The sequence below is a fragment of the Copidosoma floridanum genome, unplaced genomic scaffold, assembly GCF_036245765.1.
Source record: "Copidosoma floridanum isolate Cflo_tuat_1 unplaced genomic scaffold, Cflo_Japanese_pri ptg000030l, whole genome shotgun sequence".
Lineage (NCBI taxonomy): Eukaryota > Metazoa > Arthropoda > Insecta > Hymenoptera > Encyrtidae > Copidosoma > Copidosoma floridanum.
This window is the reverse complement of record NW_028321907.1, coordinates 586,394-601,831: the sequence shown is the minus strand read 5'-3', so window position 1 is coordinate 601,831 and position 15,438 is coordinate 586,394. Positions and strand designations below refer to the sequence as shown.

Sequence of the window (15,438 nt, the reverse complement as noted above, 5' to 3'; positions counted from 1 at the left end):
TTATGAACTTATAAACGATCCATCGAAAATAAATAAGTTTCAATTATCCGACAACAAACTTGAATAAATATTTACCTCAAATTTTACAATAGTACATATGGTTATCGATTTGCCAACGCAGTGTACACTTACAGTATTAAAATACTAAGGAATCGCAATTGCTATAAATTAAAGACACATTATTGTTCACTTAAAATATTTTTGTGACTGTAATGAGGTGAAAAAATAGTTATATATAAAATCATCTTACATTATGTTTGAAAAATAATCTATTTTTTTATACGATTGTTTTCGATGATGATCTTGCTTAGTATGCATGTTAAGGAGTTAAATGAATAAAAAAGCATGTAACGTACTACCATACCAATCAATTTTATTATTGAATATTTTTGCTTCAAAGTGTAAAAGTCAAAGACATCTGTAGAAAATTTTCAATGGTGATGAAAAAAAATTTTTTTTGTGCACAATTCGTTTAAACTTAGGGAGGAATTTATTTTTGTTATCTTACCAAGTGCTACAGGAACATCACGAAATAGTGTCAGTAATGTTGCATAAGGCATTACATAGTTTAAGTAATAGTAAAGCCAAGTGCCTGAGTGTTTTGGGATTGACACCACTAAGTTCGAGTTGTCGATAGGCGACCATCATTTTATTAAGTTTAATTTCAATTGTGTTAACGCGTCGACGTGAAATATCATTTACACCAGTTTGTAAGAATTAATTTTGTACCATAATAATGACAAAAAGTTCCTAAGTTCACTGTTATAATTATTATGCGATACGTAACAAGAGCATACAATCGAAATAAGTTTGAGAAAATCAGTCGTTACCAAAGAGTTATCAACAACGCATGACGAACCTGGCAATTCGAAGCGCTTACACAAACGTAGTCAAATTTCGGCGGAAAAATTGAACTAATATTTTGTTATGTACATTTTTTAAAAATTGGGATCAAAGTACAAAATCTAGAACTTGGCTCTTTCACGCACTTCTGTAAATCTGCATTTCAAAGGTGCCTTTAGCCTAGACCAAAATCTCGTAACGAATGCAATCATCTCTAGCTTTTTTTCTATCGTTGTTAATTTTATAATAATAATAATAATAATAGTAATAATAATAATAATTATAATAATAATCAGTAGTGTTAATCACGCGACAAAACTTTACCAACTGGTGAGGTAGCTCGATCATGCGATTAGATGTTTCAAGACATCATATCTTAACTGCTTTGAGACAGCGAGAACAATAAAACATATACAACAGTTAATACTTGTTTTTCTTACTTTACCACATCAGTACCTACTACGCCAATTTCCCATGTTGGAAGGAGGACAAAATGAGCTGGAATAAAGATTAAGTTTTCGTATTCCTTGCGCAATTTCGAAAAACTAAGTGGAAGCCACATTTACATACACAATAATTCACACAAGCCGCAATGTAAGTATAGTGTCCTCAAGTGGTATCCTCATTAAAGTCAAACCTTCTTCGCTTGGTTTTTTTTTTTTTTTTTTTTTTTTTTAAATCCATACCGATCATCGGTTGGAAATCGTCAAGTGAATCAATTAAAATAAAATATACCGGCTCATAGTAGATCAGTTTACAAATGTGAGTTTCAAATGTAACGGTGGTCGGCTCGCCACGCATAACTTAAAACCGATCCTTCTGGTTCCCCTCTTCTTTATCCACCTCCATCCATCCGCACAGAGACTATTTCTCATTATATGGCTTCCTGCTTTTTTTATGACCACCTATCCGTATGGACAGAAATTTGAGCGAACGTACCGCACCTTGAACTAGAAGATTCCGAGAGAATTTGCGAGAACCGTAGGCTTAGCGTAATACTGTAATGCTCATCGCCGAACACTTGTGTATTACTAGTACACTGTAATAATATATTACTAGAAAAGAATCTGTGATTGTCCTTCGTATTATATTTTCACGATACTAATTATATTTTGAGTATTACTATTATTCAAATTTTTAAAAAATAAAAGTGGCTTTACAAATTTACGAAAAAAATATGTCATAACTCTGTGATGGCAATAATGCAATCTGCTCGTAACACCGGGCTCCAAAGACAAATTTGAACTTAAACGTAAAGCGCTCCCTATTTACCCCGTCTCTAAGGCAAAGTAGCTCGTGCATATTTATAATCATACTATGAGCCACAAAGCAAATCCACGCAAATCTTGTTACGATTCTAATTTTAAAATCGCAAGGCGAAAAAAAATGATCAAACTTTACTTTTTCTATGTTTTTTTATAAAAATTAGTTTGTACCGTCAAATCTTCTTAATTTAATTTTTTTAAACTTTTTATTGTCAAGTAAATTGATTCAAGCATAAGCTAAATTTATATTTCAATTTAAAAGTCTATTGATGTTAAAATTGCAACAAAACTAAAAGAAAATTATTCATTCAATGTTTATCAACATTAACAATACAATACAATATTTGCAAAAATAAATGCGTGATATTTTTAGCCAGAGTTACATTTTAAACTGAAAATGTTTACGTCTCCATAAATAATGAATATATTGCAAAAAGGACGATAACCCACGAACTCCTTTTAGTAAAAATATTTTAAGTGAAAAAATTTTTATTGTGCTAGCTTAGGCTCCTCTCCATCTTTTACACTGCAGTAATTTACATATATTTAATCCAGAAACTTACTGATCGCTACGCGCTGTTTAAAGCTTTAGCACTAAAAATTGAGGTTTGCATTAAACATATTCCAGTCATACATAAAATTAATAAATTTATTTTGGTTTTAAATCTCAAAATGAAAGTAAAAGTTATCTTGTGCAGTATTCAGTTGGAAGTCATAAGATAGAAAGCTGATGAAAGCTGCTCACCATATGAAATATTCTAAAAGTTTCTATGCTACCAGTACGGCGAGATTTTACCCGTACTCGAATAGCTTTTTCTCGTAGCCGAAATAAAGTGTAGTGTATATTAACAAATTTTATATTTCCTGTCGCGATTAAACTGTTGCCAGCGTCAAATTGATGTATATCTTCGCACGCAATGTCTTGATGGATAAAAAATGAAAATACTAGTAAAGAAAAACTAGAAACAGATGACTTGTCATCATTGAAAAAAATTTAATTTTATGTTTTCTTATTGATGTAAGCGAAAAATAAAAAAAGTGTCGTATTTTTTTGTTCGGCTTACAGTGAACGGGAAAAAAGTTTGAAGTAGTTTACGCGTACGCGTATCTATTATGTTTAAGAGGTGAGATGAAATCACTTGCTACACCAGCAAGAGAAAGTCCAAGTTTTTAAGATCACTGGCATGTACCGTTTGATAACCTTAATCGGCTACAGAAGCGGAAAGTAGAACTCTGTGTTCCTTCGTTTATCTCCTATTATTAATATTTCAAATATCAAGGCTAAAATTACACTATCAATCGTTGGGTATGGTTTTGCGAATATTTTACTATTGTACCGTAATTAAAGTATTTTAGTAGGTCACCGTTTTCACGTAGAGCGCAATTGACGCGTACGAGATTATTTAAATCGATTCAAGCATTTCACAAGCCCCATCCGGTAAAATCGACTAGCGTTTTTAAAGCGAAAATTAGCCAGGAAATCGTGGGGGAACTTCGAACTTGATAATTATTCGCTGTTGCAACGAGAGGTGTAAGTAAAATCATCGTGTACGTACTCGATTCGTCACTTGGCAGAACTTGTGGCCGATTCCTTTCGTATTAAAAATTGTTAGACACTCTCTTTTTGTGTGCGGGGAGTCGAGATGAAAAAAAAAAAGTGGACTCGAGGTGGCTGTGAAGATGGAAAGGGAACACGTTGTTTTTCTTTTTCTTCTTTCACGATTGGGGAATCTCGGAGTAGTGAACGTCGAGAAAGGCTCATAAGTAGGCCAGAAGCACGTGGATCTTTGTATTCTCTCTCGGGCTAAGCGCGAGTCCGGATCAGTTTGATCGCGTCGGTAGAACTGGTAATAACGTATCGCCGCGTGTGTCGTAGTTTGTATTCAATATTTGAGCCATCCCATTGCTCGTATAGTTTTCAAGTCTAATTAATTAGGTGAGTTGAAATTTTCATTTTTAACATGGTTTCAACATTATCCGCGGCTTTTATTGCTTTTCCTATACTCCATACTCTCTATTAAGAAATTTAATTGTTTTTATTTATTTATTTTTTTTTTTTAATCTATTGATAAGTGCGCGTATGGTTAAAAAAAAATTTTTTTTTCATTTCAAATATTTGACTACGACAATTATTTGTGGACGCGCGTCAATTATCCTTTTTTTACAAAAGTGGTGTGATAACTGAGTACATTTCGCAAGAATTTACTCGCCACCACAAGAACAATGTCAAATAATTTTACGCCGAATTACAAACGCTGCAATTATTGCGAGATTACACAGGTGTTGGGGATAATTACCCGAGATGTACCAAATTGTTTTTTACTATTACAGCGCTGATTTTGCTGAAAATTTCAAAAATTGCAAAAACAGTAGTTTTCGAGTTCGCGGAGTAATTACTGATGATAATGTTCACGTATGACATTTGACACAGGCATTATTTTAAAACAATTGTTTGTGTTGATTTGAAAAAAAGAAAAAAGTAGTTAAAGTTTCATTCCAATAAGTGGAAAAAACCAGAAAAAAAAAAAAAAAAAAAAAGAAATGGGTAAAAATATGATGGTGCTTAAAGTAACGAAAGGCGTGAAGCGTATTCCGTTTCACCGTTCCCGTGAGAGTGAGCCCGTGCAACGCGAGCGTCTTACAACTAGGTAACATTGACCTCGAAAGTGGCTGTGACCTCTTTTTCCCGAGACTGATCCCGTTCGTTCGGCTCTCTCGTCAGCATCCACGCCGGCACGGCTTGTGATTATCTTACAATTTCCCTCCCCCTCTTTCACCAGCGCACTTGCACTAGCGCCTAACTACCTGCATATGGTGTACTTACCATTCACCGCGGCGACGCCGAAGCGCCTCTCGAAGAAAGTTGCCGTCGCGCAACGTATATACAATTAAGTACCTCGACCGTGCACATAATTGGCTGGGCGCTCGTGTTTACTACCTACATCTTCCTCGATACTTTGATTTCTTTTTTCATGATTTCATAGCTTCGCGAGATGGCGCCAAATTTATTTGGTAACTCGGCGACACTTTTTTTGGAGGCCTCGCAGCAAGCAGCCAGCAAAGGAAAATCCCAAAATGAGCCGGCCACGTCCCGCGCGAGCGTAGAAAAACCGGAACAAAAGTACAGCTGGAAAATCGTTTGGAGAAACGTTTTTGCGTTCGTTTATCTCCACATTGGGGCCCTCTATGGAATGTACTTACTCTACACGGGAGCGAAATTCCTCACATTCGTATGGAGTGAGTTGCACAAAACAAATTTTTTTTTTTTTTTTTTCCTTACTTAACCGAAATCGGAGGTGTGTGTTTCACACTTGAAATGTTTCTTTTCCCCCCCCCCAGCCATACTAATAGCCATGGCGTCGGCGCTGGGCATCACGGCGGGAGCACACAGACTGTGGGCCCATCGTTCCTACAAAGCAAAATGGCCATTGAGGATAATCCTCATGATTTTCCAAACTATAGCCTTCCAGGTGACCACATTGGAGAATTAAATACCACTGGAGTGTAGTATAGGTAGTAAAGTGAACAATGATTGACCATTTGCAGAATCACCTTTACGAGTGGGTGAGGGACCATCGGGTGCACCATAAGTTCACCGACACGGACGCAGACCCGCATAACGCCCAAAGGGGCTTTTTCTTTTCGCACATGGGCTGGCTGCTCATTCGCAAGCATCCGGACGTCATCAATAAGGGCGCCGTTGTTGACATGAGCGACTTGGACGCAGATCCAGTTGTCGTGTGGCAGCGAAGGTAACGTTTGAAAAAAAAAAAAAAAAAAAAACAATGATTTATATATACATGCAGTATAGGTGTACCCATTGGGTAAACGGATCGATTAAATTGAACATTGGCATTTGCAGGCTTTACATTATTCTGATGCCATTGTTCTGCTTTCTTCTTCCTGCCTGGGTGCCTTGCTACTTTTGGAACGAGAACGGCATGTACTCGTGGTACGCGACGATTTTCAGGTACACGCTCTCTTTGAATCTCACGTGGCTGGTCAATTCCGCTGCTCACATCTGGGGCAACAAGCCATTCGACGAGTAAGTTGTTAACCGTACTTTTATCATGCATGATAAAAGAGCACGTGTGTGTATATTTTTTTTGTTTGACTTTTGAGACCAAGACGCGACGTGATGTTTAAACGTTGTTATTGTTTTGCTCTCGGCATCATCAGTACGATCAGCGCTACGGACAACATTCGCGTGGCCATGGGGGCATTTGGGGAGGGTTGGCACAACTACCACCACGTGTTTCCCTGGGACTACAAAGCAGCGGAACTGGGTAACTACCGCGCCAACTTTACCACGGCGTTCATCGATTTCTTCGCCCGAATCGGCTGGGCGTACGATCTCAAGACCGTGCCCACCACGATGGTCGAGAAGCGAGCGGCGCGCACCGGGGATGGCTCTCGGATTGCGCAAATTTCGCCGAATCACCACCACGAAAATGCCATTTGGGGATGGGGCGACAGGGACATGCGACAAGAGGACATCGACTTTGCCGAGGTCATCAACAAGTCTGACTGACGCGTGCGTATAAGTCAACATTCGGGGAGTTTTAATTGTATTTACTATTGTGTAACAATTTATTACGTATAAGCTTATCATTATTTTATCATTATTATTATTATTATTACTATGAAAATTGTGTTGAGCGCCGAATTTAATAATAATAATAATTAGAAATAAGGATTTAAGAACAAATATGTAAACACTCGACGCTTGACAGCTATTTATTTATTTATTTATTTCATTTTTTTTTTTTTTTTTTTCAAGTTGCTCGATGTTACTTTTTATACTTGATTAACAGCAACTAAAATTTAAAAGCCCAAAAAATATGCAATTATAGTAAATAATACATCAAGAGTGCATTAAAATTACACACGCACGCACACCGCACTACACGAACGGTCTTGTTGACCATATCGTCATCAAATGTATTATATTAAAAAAAGAAAGAAAAAAAAAAAAAAAAAAGAAAAAAAACACTGTTATTGTACATTCAAGTTATAGATGTTATATGTACATACATCATTTACTAGTCCAACAATAAAATAATTGTATACTTTTATTCATGTAAACTTTGACGCGCAACAATTAATTTACTTATATAAGGGAACTCAAAATTACCTACAATTTTCGTCATGAAAATAGTTAAACTTGCCTTAGAAAAACATAACTTGTACGATCAATGAATCATTTATTAGTACTGGGTGTCGTCATTTGTCAAGTGAGCTGGTAATATAGTATAATTAAGTAGTGACAAATTGAAGCCAAGCCAAGTTAAACTGCCGAGTGCCGACTTACTGAGGACAAACTGCTATCGCATTCATGTACATACTCGTTACTCCACCTTAATTTATTAAATTTTAAAGAAAAATTTATTGTGTACTTGTTCTGAAATAAAGAATAACTATTAAAAACGTATCATCGTTTTAATTCTGCCGCAACCTTTATATTTGCATCGCACACGGATACACTTATATATACGTTAAGTATATTCTTTTGCAGAATGTACGATGATACGCGTAGCAGCACTAGCAGTGAACGTAAGGTTCCAAAAAAACATAACCTCAATTATTTTTCCGTCGGTATTATTTGTATTTTGTGTCTAATGCTTATCTTAACTTGTTTGTGCATTACAACTTCTGTAATATTTTTAAGACGTCGAGCTAGTCTTTTTTTTCCTCTTCTTGGTGGTAAGCGTTGATGAACATTATAATTAAAAAAAAAGAATACTATTTAAATTATGAAAAAATAGTTTTATTATTGTAAAAATTACGTTCTTAGAATTTGTGGGATCAAGCCATCATTTAGTGGGACAGTACAGCGATATGGCTGGCATGGACAAGAATTTTCGATTATCTCAAACGGTGAGGCCCTTGAATTACGATCTTTATCTGCATCCAGATATAGGAAAGGGCACGTTTACGGGAAAAGTATCAATTCTCATTGATGTCTCATTGAATCGTAAGCATTTGCAATTACACCAAAAAGATTTGAATGTTACCGTTGTCAGTTTACAACCGCACGGAAGCCAAGAAGATGATGGTAAAGTGGTGATTGAAAAAAGTTACACGGACAATGAAAATGAGATTTTTAATATAGCTTTGAGGGAAGAAATAAGCTCAGGTCTGTATAATCTTTGTTTGTCGTTTGAGGGATCGCTTCAAAATAAAATTGTCGGCTTTTACTCAAGCAAGTACAAAGATGAGGCAAACAAAACAAGGTAAGCAACGTTTATACGTTTTTACTTTCAAAGCTTGGTAAAAGTACATTTGAGAGAAAGTTTTGAAAGTTTGACGTAAAAAGAATTCATTGGTAAAAAATCCTTTTTTTGGTTGCAGTAGAAATTCATATGCATTTTTTCAAGCTTTGACACTGAAGAATTTCAAATTTACAAAGAAAACTTTGAAAATATCAACTTAAAGGTGATGTGTTTTTAAAAAAATTTGTATATTACCTTAGAACCATTGCCACGTCAAAATTTGAGCCAACTTACGCCAGAAGATGCTTTCCGTGCTTTGACGAGCCAGGATTCAAGGCAGAGTTTGAAGTTAAGCTTGTACACCCTAGTGGAGATTGCTATCATGCTTTGTCTAATATGAACGTCAAGGTTGTTGTTGTGAATAAAATTCTTTGTTTGATCGCAATCAAGGTGATTGCTACTGTTGGTTGTATGAATTTTTTCAGGACCTTATGGTGGACAAACCATCAGCAGGATTGACCACAGCTGTATTTGCAAAAACTGTGCCAATGTCGACGTACTTGGCCTGCTTTATCGTTAGTGACTTTGTTGCAGTAACGAGAAAAGCAAATGGACTCAATGGACGAACTTTCCCTATCAGCGTATATACAACTAGAACTCAAAAAGAAAAGGGATCGTTTGCTTTGGACGTTGGCGTAAAAATCATTGAATACTATATAAATTTGTTCAAAATTGATTATCCTTTACCAAAACTGGGTACGGACACTCGCCTAATTGGCCGTTAAATGCACTGTCATGACGATTAATTCGTTTTATTGATGCTCACTGACTAGATATGGCAGCTATTCCGGATTTCGTTTCTGGTGCAATGGAAAATTGGGGGCTTGTAACGTACAGAGAAGCCAGACTTCTTTATAGTAATAAATCCACATCCACAGAAAACAAAGAGGCTATAGTTGGTGTAATTGGGCATGAATTTGCACACATGTGGTTTGGAAATTTGGGTAACGTTTTAAAGTTTTATTCATTTGATGGAAATTTTTTTTATGGATTCTCATTTTTCAATATCTACGTCTTTAGTAACAATGGCATGGTGGAACGATCTTTGGCTCAATGAAGGCTTTGCAACTTATATGACGTACAAGAGTGCAAGCGCAATATTTCCCGAGTGGCATTTAGTAAATCAGCCAAATAATACCTAACTATTTTAGGCTCGTAATAAATATTGAAACCTCGTTTTCAGATGGACCATTTTGCACTCCAAGTATTACATCCCGCTTTAAACTTTGATGCAAAAAAAAGTTCACATCCCATTGTTCAGGAAGTCAATAGTCCTGATGAAATAACGGCAATTTTTGATCTTATTTCTTATCAAAAGGTCGACAACAGGCATTAATTCAATTTATCGTCCGTGCTAGGACATGAAGCAGCAATTTATTGCATTTTCTATCCTCTTATAGGGAGCATCAATCCTACGTATGCTGGAAAGAACTCTGGGTTCTGATACTTTTTTTACTGGAACAACGATGTATTTAAAGAAATTTTCGTATGGGAACGCAGAAACTAAAGACTTTTTCAACATGCTGCAGAAAAATGTTAAAGATCAAGTAAATATTCAAGGTTTTATGAATACATGGACGATTCAAATGGGCTTTCCCGTAGTAAATGTTGCTAAAGATGGCTCAAAGTACACTTTAACGCAGAAAAGATTCCTATCATATGCAAATGCTAAATGTAACGAGTCGGAATCTAAGTTTGGTTACAAGTGGACAATTCCAATAACTTATGTAACCAGTAAAAATTCTACTCCAACGTTGATTTGGTTCGACAAGGATGCCAGTAATCGTGAGTGTTTATAAGATGTGTAAATGCAACATGTTGGTTATTATAGCAGAACAATTTATTTACAGTAACGGTTGAATTAAACGAGCCTGTTGACTGGATTAAATTCAATGCCGATCAAGTTGGATATTATCGAGTCAATTATTGCGCATCTGGCTGGGAAACTTTGCTCAACGTTCTCCTTTGGAGTCACAAGGTAAACCTTTTTAATTTTTGCACAAATCTGCGAGTCTAAATAATAAAATCACGTTATTGCAGCGTTTCTCCATTCAAGATAGAACTCATTTACTCGAAGATGGTTTCAGTTTGGCCAACGCTGAACAATTAGATTACCTCATCGTCTTGAACATGACACTTTATTTGGGCAATGAAAAAAATTATCCACCATGGTATGTTGCAGCGAGTAATCTCAAATTTATCGATTCGTTACTGTCGTCGACTACATTCTTGCAAAAGTTCCGCGTAAGCTATGTGTAATTCGTGTCCATGGCTCTGCAAAATACCAAGTACTAAACAGTTAAATTTTCAGGACTATGTAAGAGAACTCGTAGACGGTGCCTATCACGATGTAACATGGAATCCCGATGAATCGGAAGAGCCGGAAACTTCGTAAGTCTATATATTTACGTAAATTATATCTCGTCGCATTGTTTGCTCAAACATGATTGAAAAAAAAAAAAAAAAATGTTTAATTAAGGAACTTGAGAAACACCATTTTGAGTCTTGCCTGTTACGTTGGCCATGCCGAGTGCTTAGAAGAAGTCGGGGATGTGTTTAAGACCTGGATAAACAATGAAAAAGATGTACGACCTCATCCAGATATTCGCGACCTTGTTTATTATTATGGTAAGAAATTTTTGTATCAAAATCTATTCTGACGATACTCAGTTCGTTGATTACTATAATTCTCGTAGGCATGAATTCCGTTGGAGGCGAGCAAGAATGGAATGTCATGTTTGAAAGATTTACCAAGGAGAATAATGCAGCAGAAAAAGTTAAATTAATGAAAGGATTGGCGGGTATTCGTTCAAATTGGATCCTGAAAAAGTAGGTTTTTATGAGTAATACATCATCAATCTGTAAATGATGACGCGTGCACAGGATTTTACTCCCCTTATTCTTTTTAGATACATAAACTTGGCAATGGATGAAAACTATATACGATCGCAAGATGCCCTCAATTGTCTCTCAAGCATATCTAACAATCCGGAAGGTAGACTTTTGGTGTGGGACTGGGTGCGCGAGAATTGGCAACTGCTCGTAACTCGATATACTTTGAACGATCGCTACTTGGGACAACTGATACCCGCTATTACTAGAAAATTTTCCACGACTATAAAGTTGAACGAAATGCACAGCTTTTTCGAAAAGTATCCCGAGGCTGGAGCGGGAGCTTCCTATCGAATTCAAGCACTGGAAACTGTCGAAACAAATATTGCATGGCTCGAGAGAAACAGCAACCAGATCAACGAATGGCTCGATTCGAGGCCAACGCCGAAACACAAGAGCTAAAAAGAATGGAGTCTTTTTCCGCAGGTGCCTTTTTTATTTAATATATATCACATATGATAAAAATCAATAAACGCAAAAAAAATTTTTTTATAAGAAGTTTACAAAAATAAAGTACCGAGTGATTTTCATAATAATAATGACTCCTAATAACGATTAGTCCCAAAAAAAACAAAATTTACCAACTGGTACAATTGATCAATGAATTTAGCAAGAGAGGCATCAGAAAACTATAAAATGTTTGACCCATCTCGATTTTTCAAATTTGAATATTTTGAAACAAATTTATCCCCAAGTCAGGCATCAAAGGTACTTGTTGAATCAAAGAAATTGTTAATAATAACAAAAACTGATGATAATTCTTAAATTTTGATTAATTTATTACAATTACGTGCTCTTGACAAATTATAAAGAGCACGTATTCTACAAATAAAAATTTATAATCATTAATCTATGACTCACGAAATACCACAACAAACAAACTTGAAACACACTACTGGGCTGGTAAACAGCAATAACATAGAAACGATTTATCATTGCAATAAAAAGTCAGCTTAAATTTTACACGATTATTTTACACATACTTACACGTTGACAATCTAACCCACGTAAAATAGTAATAAATTTAACATTTCTTGTCCAATCTTACACTTAGTGCTTATGGCTCTTTGAGAAGGCTGGGTTAAAAACAAACGAAATATTTGTCAATCCCACTTGTTATCGGTTGAAATGACGTAAAAAGGCGTTACATTATCGTAATACCCGTACATCGATTGCGAATTTGGTGTGGAATGAATGATGGGCAGGGGCTGTACAAGGGGTAGCATTTGAACGGGCGAGGCCGACGTTGCATTGGTGGCATTGCTGCCTGAAGTGTGATGCCTCATCAGAGTGGAACCGTTGTACGAATTCACGTAAACGCAGTCCTGATGATTTAATTTACCGCCGCCAAAGTTACTGCTGGCCGGTCGCAGCATCGACGCGTCATGCATACTGGAAGCCATGGCTGCAGCGCGTACATGAGAATTTCGGCGTATTCGATACACGCATATTGTTGCTGCGACGATCAGTACGAGAAGCACCACCGCCAGAATAATTCCAATTATAAGAAAATCATCTGCACTACCAGCAATGCCCGATGCGCTCACCGGCGGATGCTCGTAAGATGATTTGTTACTTTTCGAGTCCTAAAAAATAAATACGTAAACAACATTGAATGTGCATGGCACGTATAATTGTACGAATATAAGCCATTGACGATGTGGTACCGGAAACGTTGGGGCCGTCGTGCTCCAGACGATTGCGGGCTCCGAACTCGTCGACGGGCTACTCTCTTCAAGAGGAGTAATCGGATCGGTACTCGTTGAATCGACGCTGTCGTCTTGGCTGTTGTTGCTGTTTACAGTTTCAAGTGCAGTGATCGGAACATCATCTTTTGATGCGCAAGACGATGATTGACCATCGACCGGTGACAAGCACACGATCGCGCTGCCGAATACTCTGAGTCTCTTCCATAGAGCTTTGGACCCGCAATCGCAGCTGAGACTGATGTTCACTCCTCGGGAGTTGGCGAAGCCGGCGCGGTCCTCCAGTAAAGCCGGGAGCAGTTGCGACGACACGTTTGTGAACTTGTTGCCGTGGAGAAGTAGATTTTTGAGGCTGGGGAGGCCCACAAAGGCACCTTTGCTCAGAGTAGCGAGCTCGTTGTCTGACAAATCGATGAGAGTCAGGTTCGAGTGGTGACTGAAGGTGGCCTCGTCGATCTCTCGCAGCCGATTTCCCGCGAAATAGAGGCGCTCGAGGCTCGCGAGGTTCAAGAGGAGGACGGCCGGCAATACCTCGAGGCCGGTACGCGTGGCGTCCAGCTCGATGAGCGATCGAGGGAAAACCGGGGGAAATCCGCCGTAGAGCGGGTTATCACTTATGTTGAGGCGCTCCAATCTAACCAGGTGCTTGAACACGTCGGCGGATATCCTGGTCAACCGGTTACTGGCCAAATCCAACGACAGGAGGCTGTTGTTCCCTAGAGCAGCCGTACGATCGACCTCGCTCAGTTGGTTGTGCGACAAGTCAAGATGCGACAGCCATTTTAACTTGCCCAGTCCCCCGAACGACGATTCGTCCATCTGTATGTTTGCAACGAGAGGACGCGTGGGTACTTTATTTTAAATAGATATGGTAGCTTTAACAATGATGATGTCACTCACGGTGCGTAAAAAGTTGAAAGCGAGATCGAGGCGAACCAAGTGGGTCAAATCGGCAAATGTGTTCGAGCCCAAGTGTGCAATTTTATTTCGACTCAAGTCTAAAACTTGCAGATTTTTCAAGTCCTCCAGGTGCAGGCGCCCCAATTCCTGGAACGCATAATCAATACATTATACTTGTATGCTGTGTTGTGTTGGCGGAAAATCATGTGCGATTCATAACTTACGGTGATTGAATTGTGCGACATATCGAGGATTCGAAGATTTTTGAGATGGCGCAAGGCTTCGGTTGGAAAGTTCTCGAATAGATTTTTCGACATGTCGAGCTCTCGAAGATTGTACGCACCTGTAAGGGTAACGAATGAAAAAAAAAAATTTTTATCCACAATGAACTTTCGAGAAACATCTTCGTGACACTTTTACTGACCTTTCAAAGCGTCGCTGTTCAGATTCTTGATATGATTACCCGACATGTCGAGAACCGCGAGACTTGTCATTTCTGTAAAAGCACCGTCCTTCAACCAGTTTATTTCATTGCTGCTCAAGTTGAGGCTCAACAGTGTTTCTCCGAAAATCGAAAAAGCACCGTAATCGATCGAATCTGAAAATATGACTTTGTAAGTTTCGCACCGACGCGCAAGCCGCATATAGCACACACGTACACACTTACCGATTCTATTACCAGCCAGACCGAGGACTTTTAAGGCCTTTGGTCCTTTTAGCGATCCGACCGGCGGCCGCGTTAAATTGTTAAAATCCAAGTACAGCTCCTCCAAGCTGGGGCATCCCGCGAAAATCCCCTCCTCGATGCCGCGCAGTCCGTTCGATCGCAGATCCAAGAGCTTCAGGCTCGAAAGCTCGTGAAACTCGTTGCTCGAAAATATGGGATTGACGTTGTCCCCGAGTGCGTTGTTCGCCAGACGGAGTTCCGTCAAGTTGGGGTGTCCTCGGAGATGCCGATCGGCCAACCGGCGGATCGAGTTGTCGCTAAAGTCCAAGGATTCCAGGGTACCTGGGAGGGCGCTCGTCACAGCGACCGGTAAGCCGCGGTGGCCCGCGAACTTCTGGCTGAAAGCCACGATCGTCGAGTCGTTGAGCCGTGGGATCAGGTCGCCGTTGAGAGCGACGCGGTCGCAGTTGACTCGTACGGAGAGAACATTCTTCCTCGCGCCAGACACTGTCAGAGCGCACGCACATGGTATCCGCAGATCGCGCTTGATTTCCCCGCAAGGACGCCATACGTCGCTCTCGGTTGCGAGCGTCACCCTCACCAGAAGGATTATTACAAAAGCGAGGAATCTAAATCGATAAATCGTATCCTTCAATGTGACGGAAAAAGCATTTTCTTTTTCCACGATTTTCTGACTTTCAATGTGAAAGTGAACAAACAGGTACAAAAGGTACTTTTAAACGCAAAACTTACGCCATTGGGTGCGAGCAGATTGTCTCAGTGGTATCCGATATTTATTCGGCCGTTTCTTTTTTTCGTGAAATCTTCATCGATCGGAGATGGAATAAGACGACGTTGTTTGCTGTTTATTTATTTCAATGGAAAACTTATCA

The 15,438-nt window shown here is 38.6% G+C and overlaps 3 protein-coding genes across 3 annotated transcripts; 2 read left to right on the top strand and 1 right to left on the bottom strand.

Moving 5' to 3' along the window:
• The first annotated feature begins 5,101 nt into the window (after positions 1-5,101).
• On the top strand, positions 5,102-6,639 carry LOC106641581 (acyl-CoA Delta-9 desaturase-like). Its single transcript, XM_014356048.2, has 5 exons — positions 5,102-5,345; positions 5,448-5,578; positions 5,655-5,860; positions 5,971-6,153; positions 6,288-6,639. The coding sequence occupies exons 1-5, from the start codon at positions 5,102-5,104 to the stop codon at positions 6,637-6,639; spliced, it is 1,116 nt and encodes a 371-aa protein (XP_014211534.2).
• Positions 6,640-7,635: 996 nt separating this feature from the next.
• Positions 7,636-11,805, top strand: LOC106641584 (glutamyl aminopeptidase). The gene is made up of 15 exons (XM_089597200.1): positions 7,636-7,699; positions 7,777-7,811; positions 7,903-8,341; positions 8,581-8,728; positions 8,806-9,076; positions 9,154-9,324; positions 9,401-9,498; positions 9,564-9,698; positions 9,781-10,165; positions 10,231-10,358; positions 10,421-10,624; positions 10,692-10,771; positions 10,860-11,008; positions 11,077-11,209; positions 11,290-11,805. Exons 3-15 carry the CDS (start codon positions 7,947-7,949, stop codon positions 11,672-11,674), a joined length of 2,682 nt encoding a protein of 893 aa, XP_089453326.1. The 5' UTR covers positions 7,636-7,699; positions 7,777-7,811; positions 7,903-7,946; the 3' UTR covers positions 11,675-11,805.
• A 459-nt stretch (positions 11,806-12,264) lies between these two features.
• On the bottom strand, positions 12,265-15,404 carry LOC106641572 (uncharacterized). Its single transcript, XM_014356040.2, has 7 exons — positions 15,299-15,404; positions 14,546-15,174; positions 14,303-14,476; positions 14,103-14,221; positions 13,879-14,025; positions 12,940-13,797; positions 12,265-12,858 (listed from the first exon to the last, which is right to left on the bottom strand). The coding sequence occupies exons 1-7, from the start codon at positions 15,301-15,303 to the stop codon at positions 12,376-12,378; spliced, it is 2,415 nt and encodes an 804-aa protein (XP_014211526.2). The 5' UTR covers positions 15,304-15,404; the 3' UTR covers positions 12,265-12,375.
• Between the last annotated feature and the right edge of the window lie 34 nt (positions 15,405-15,438).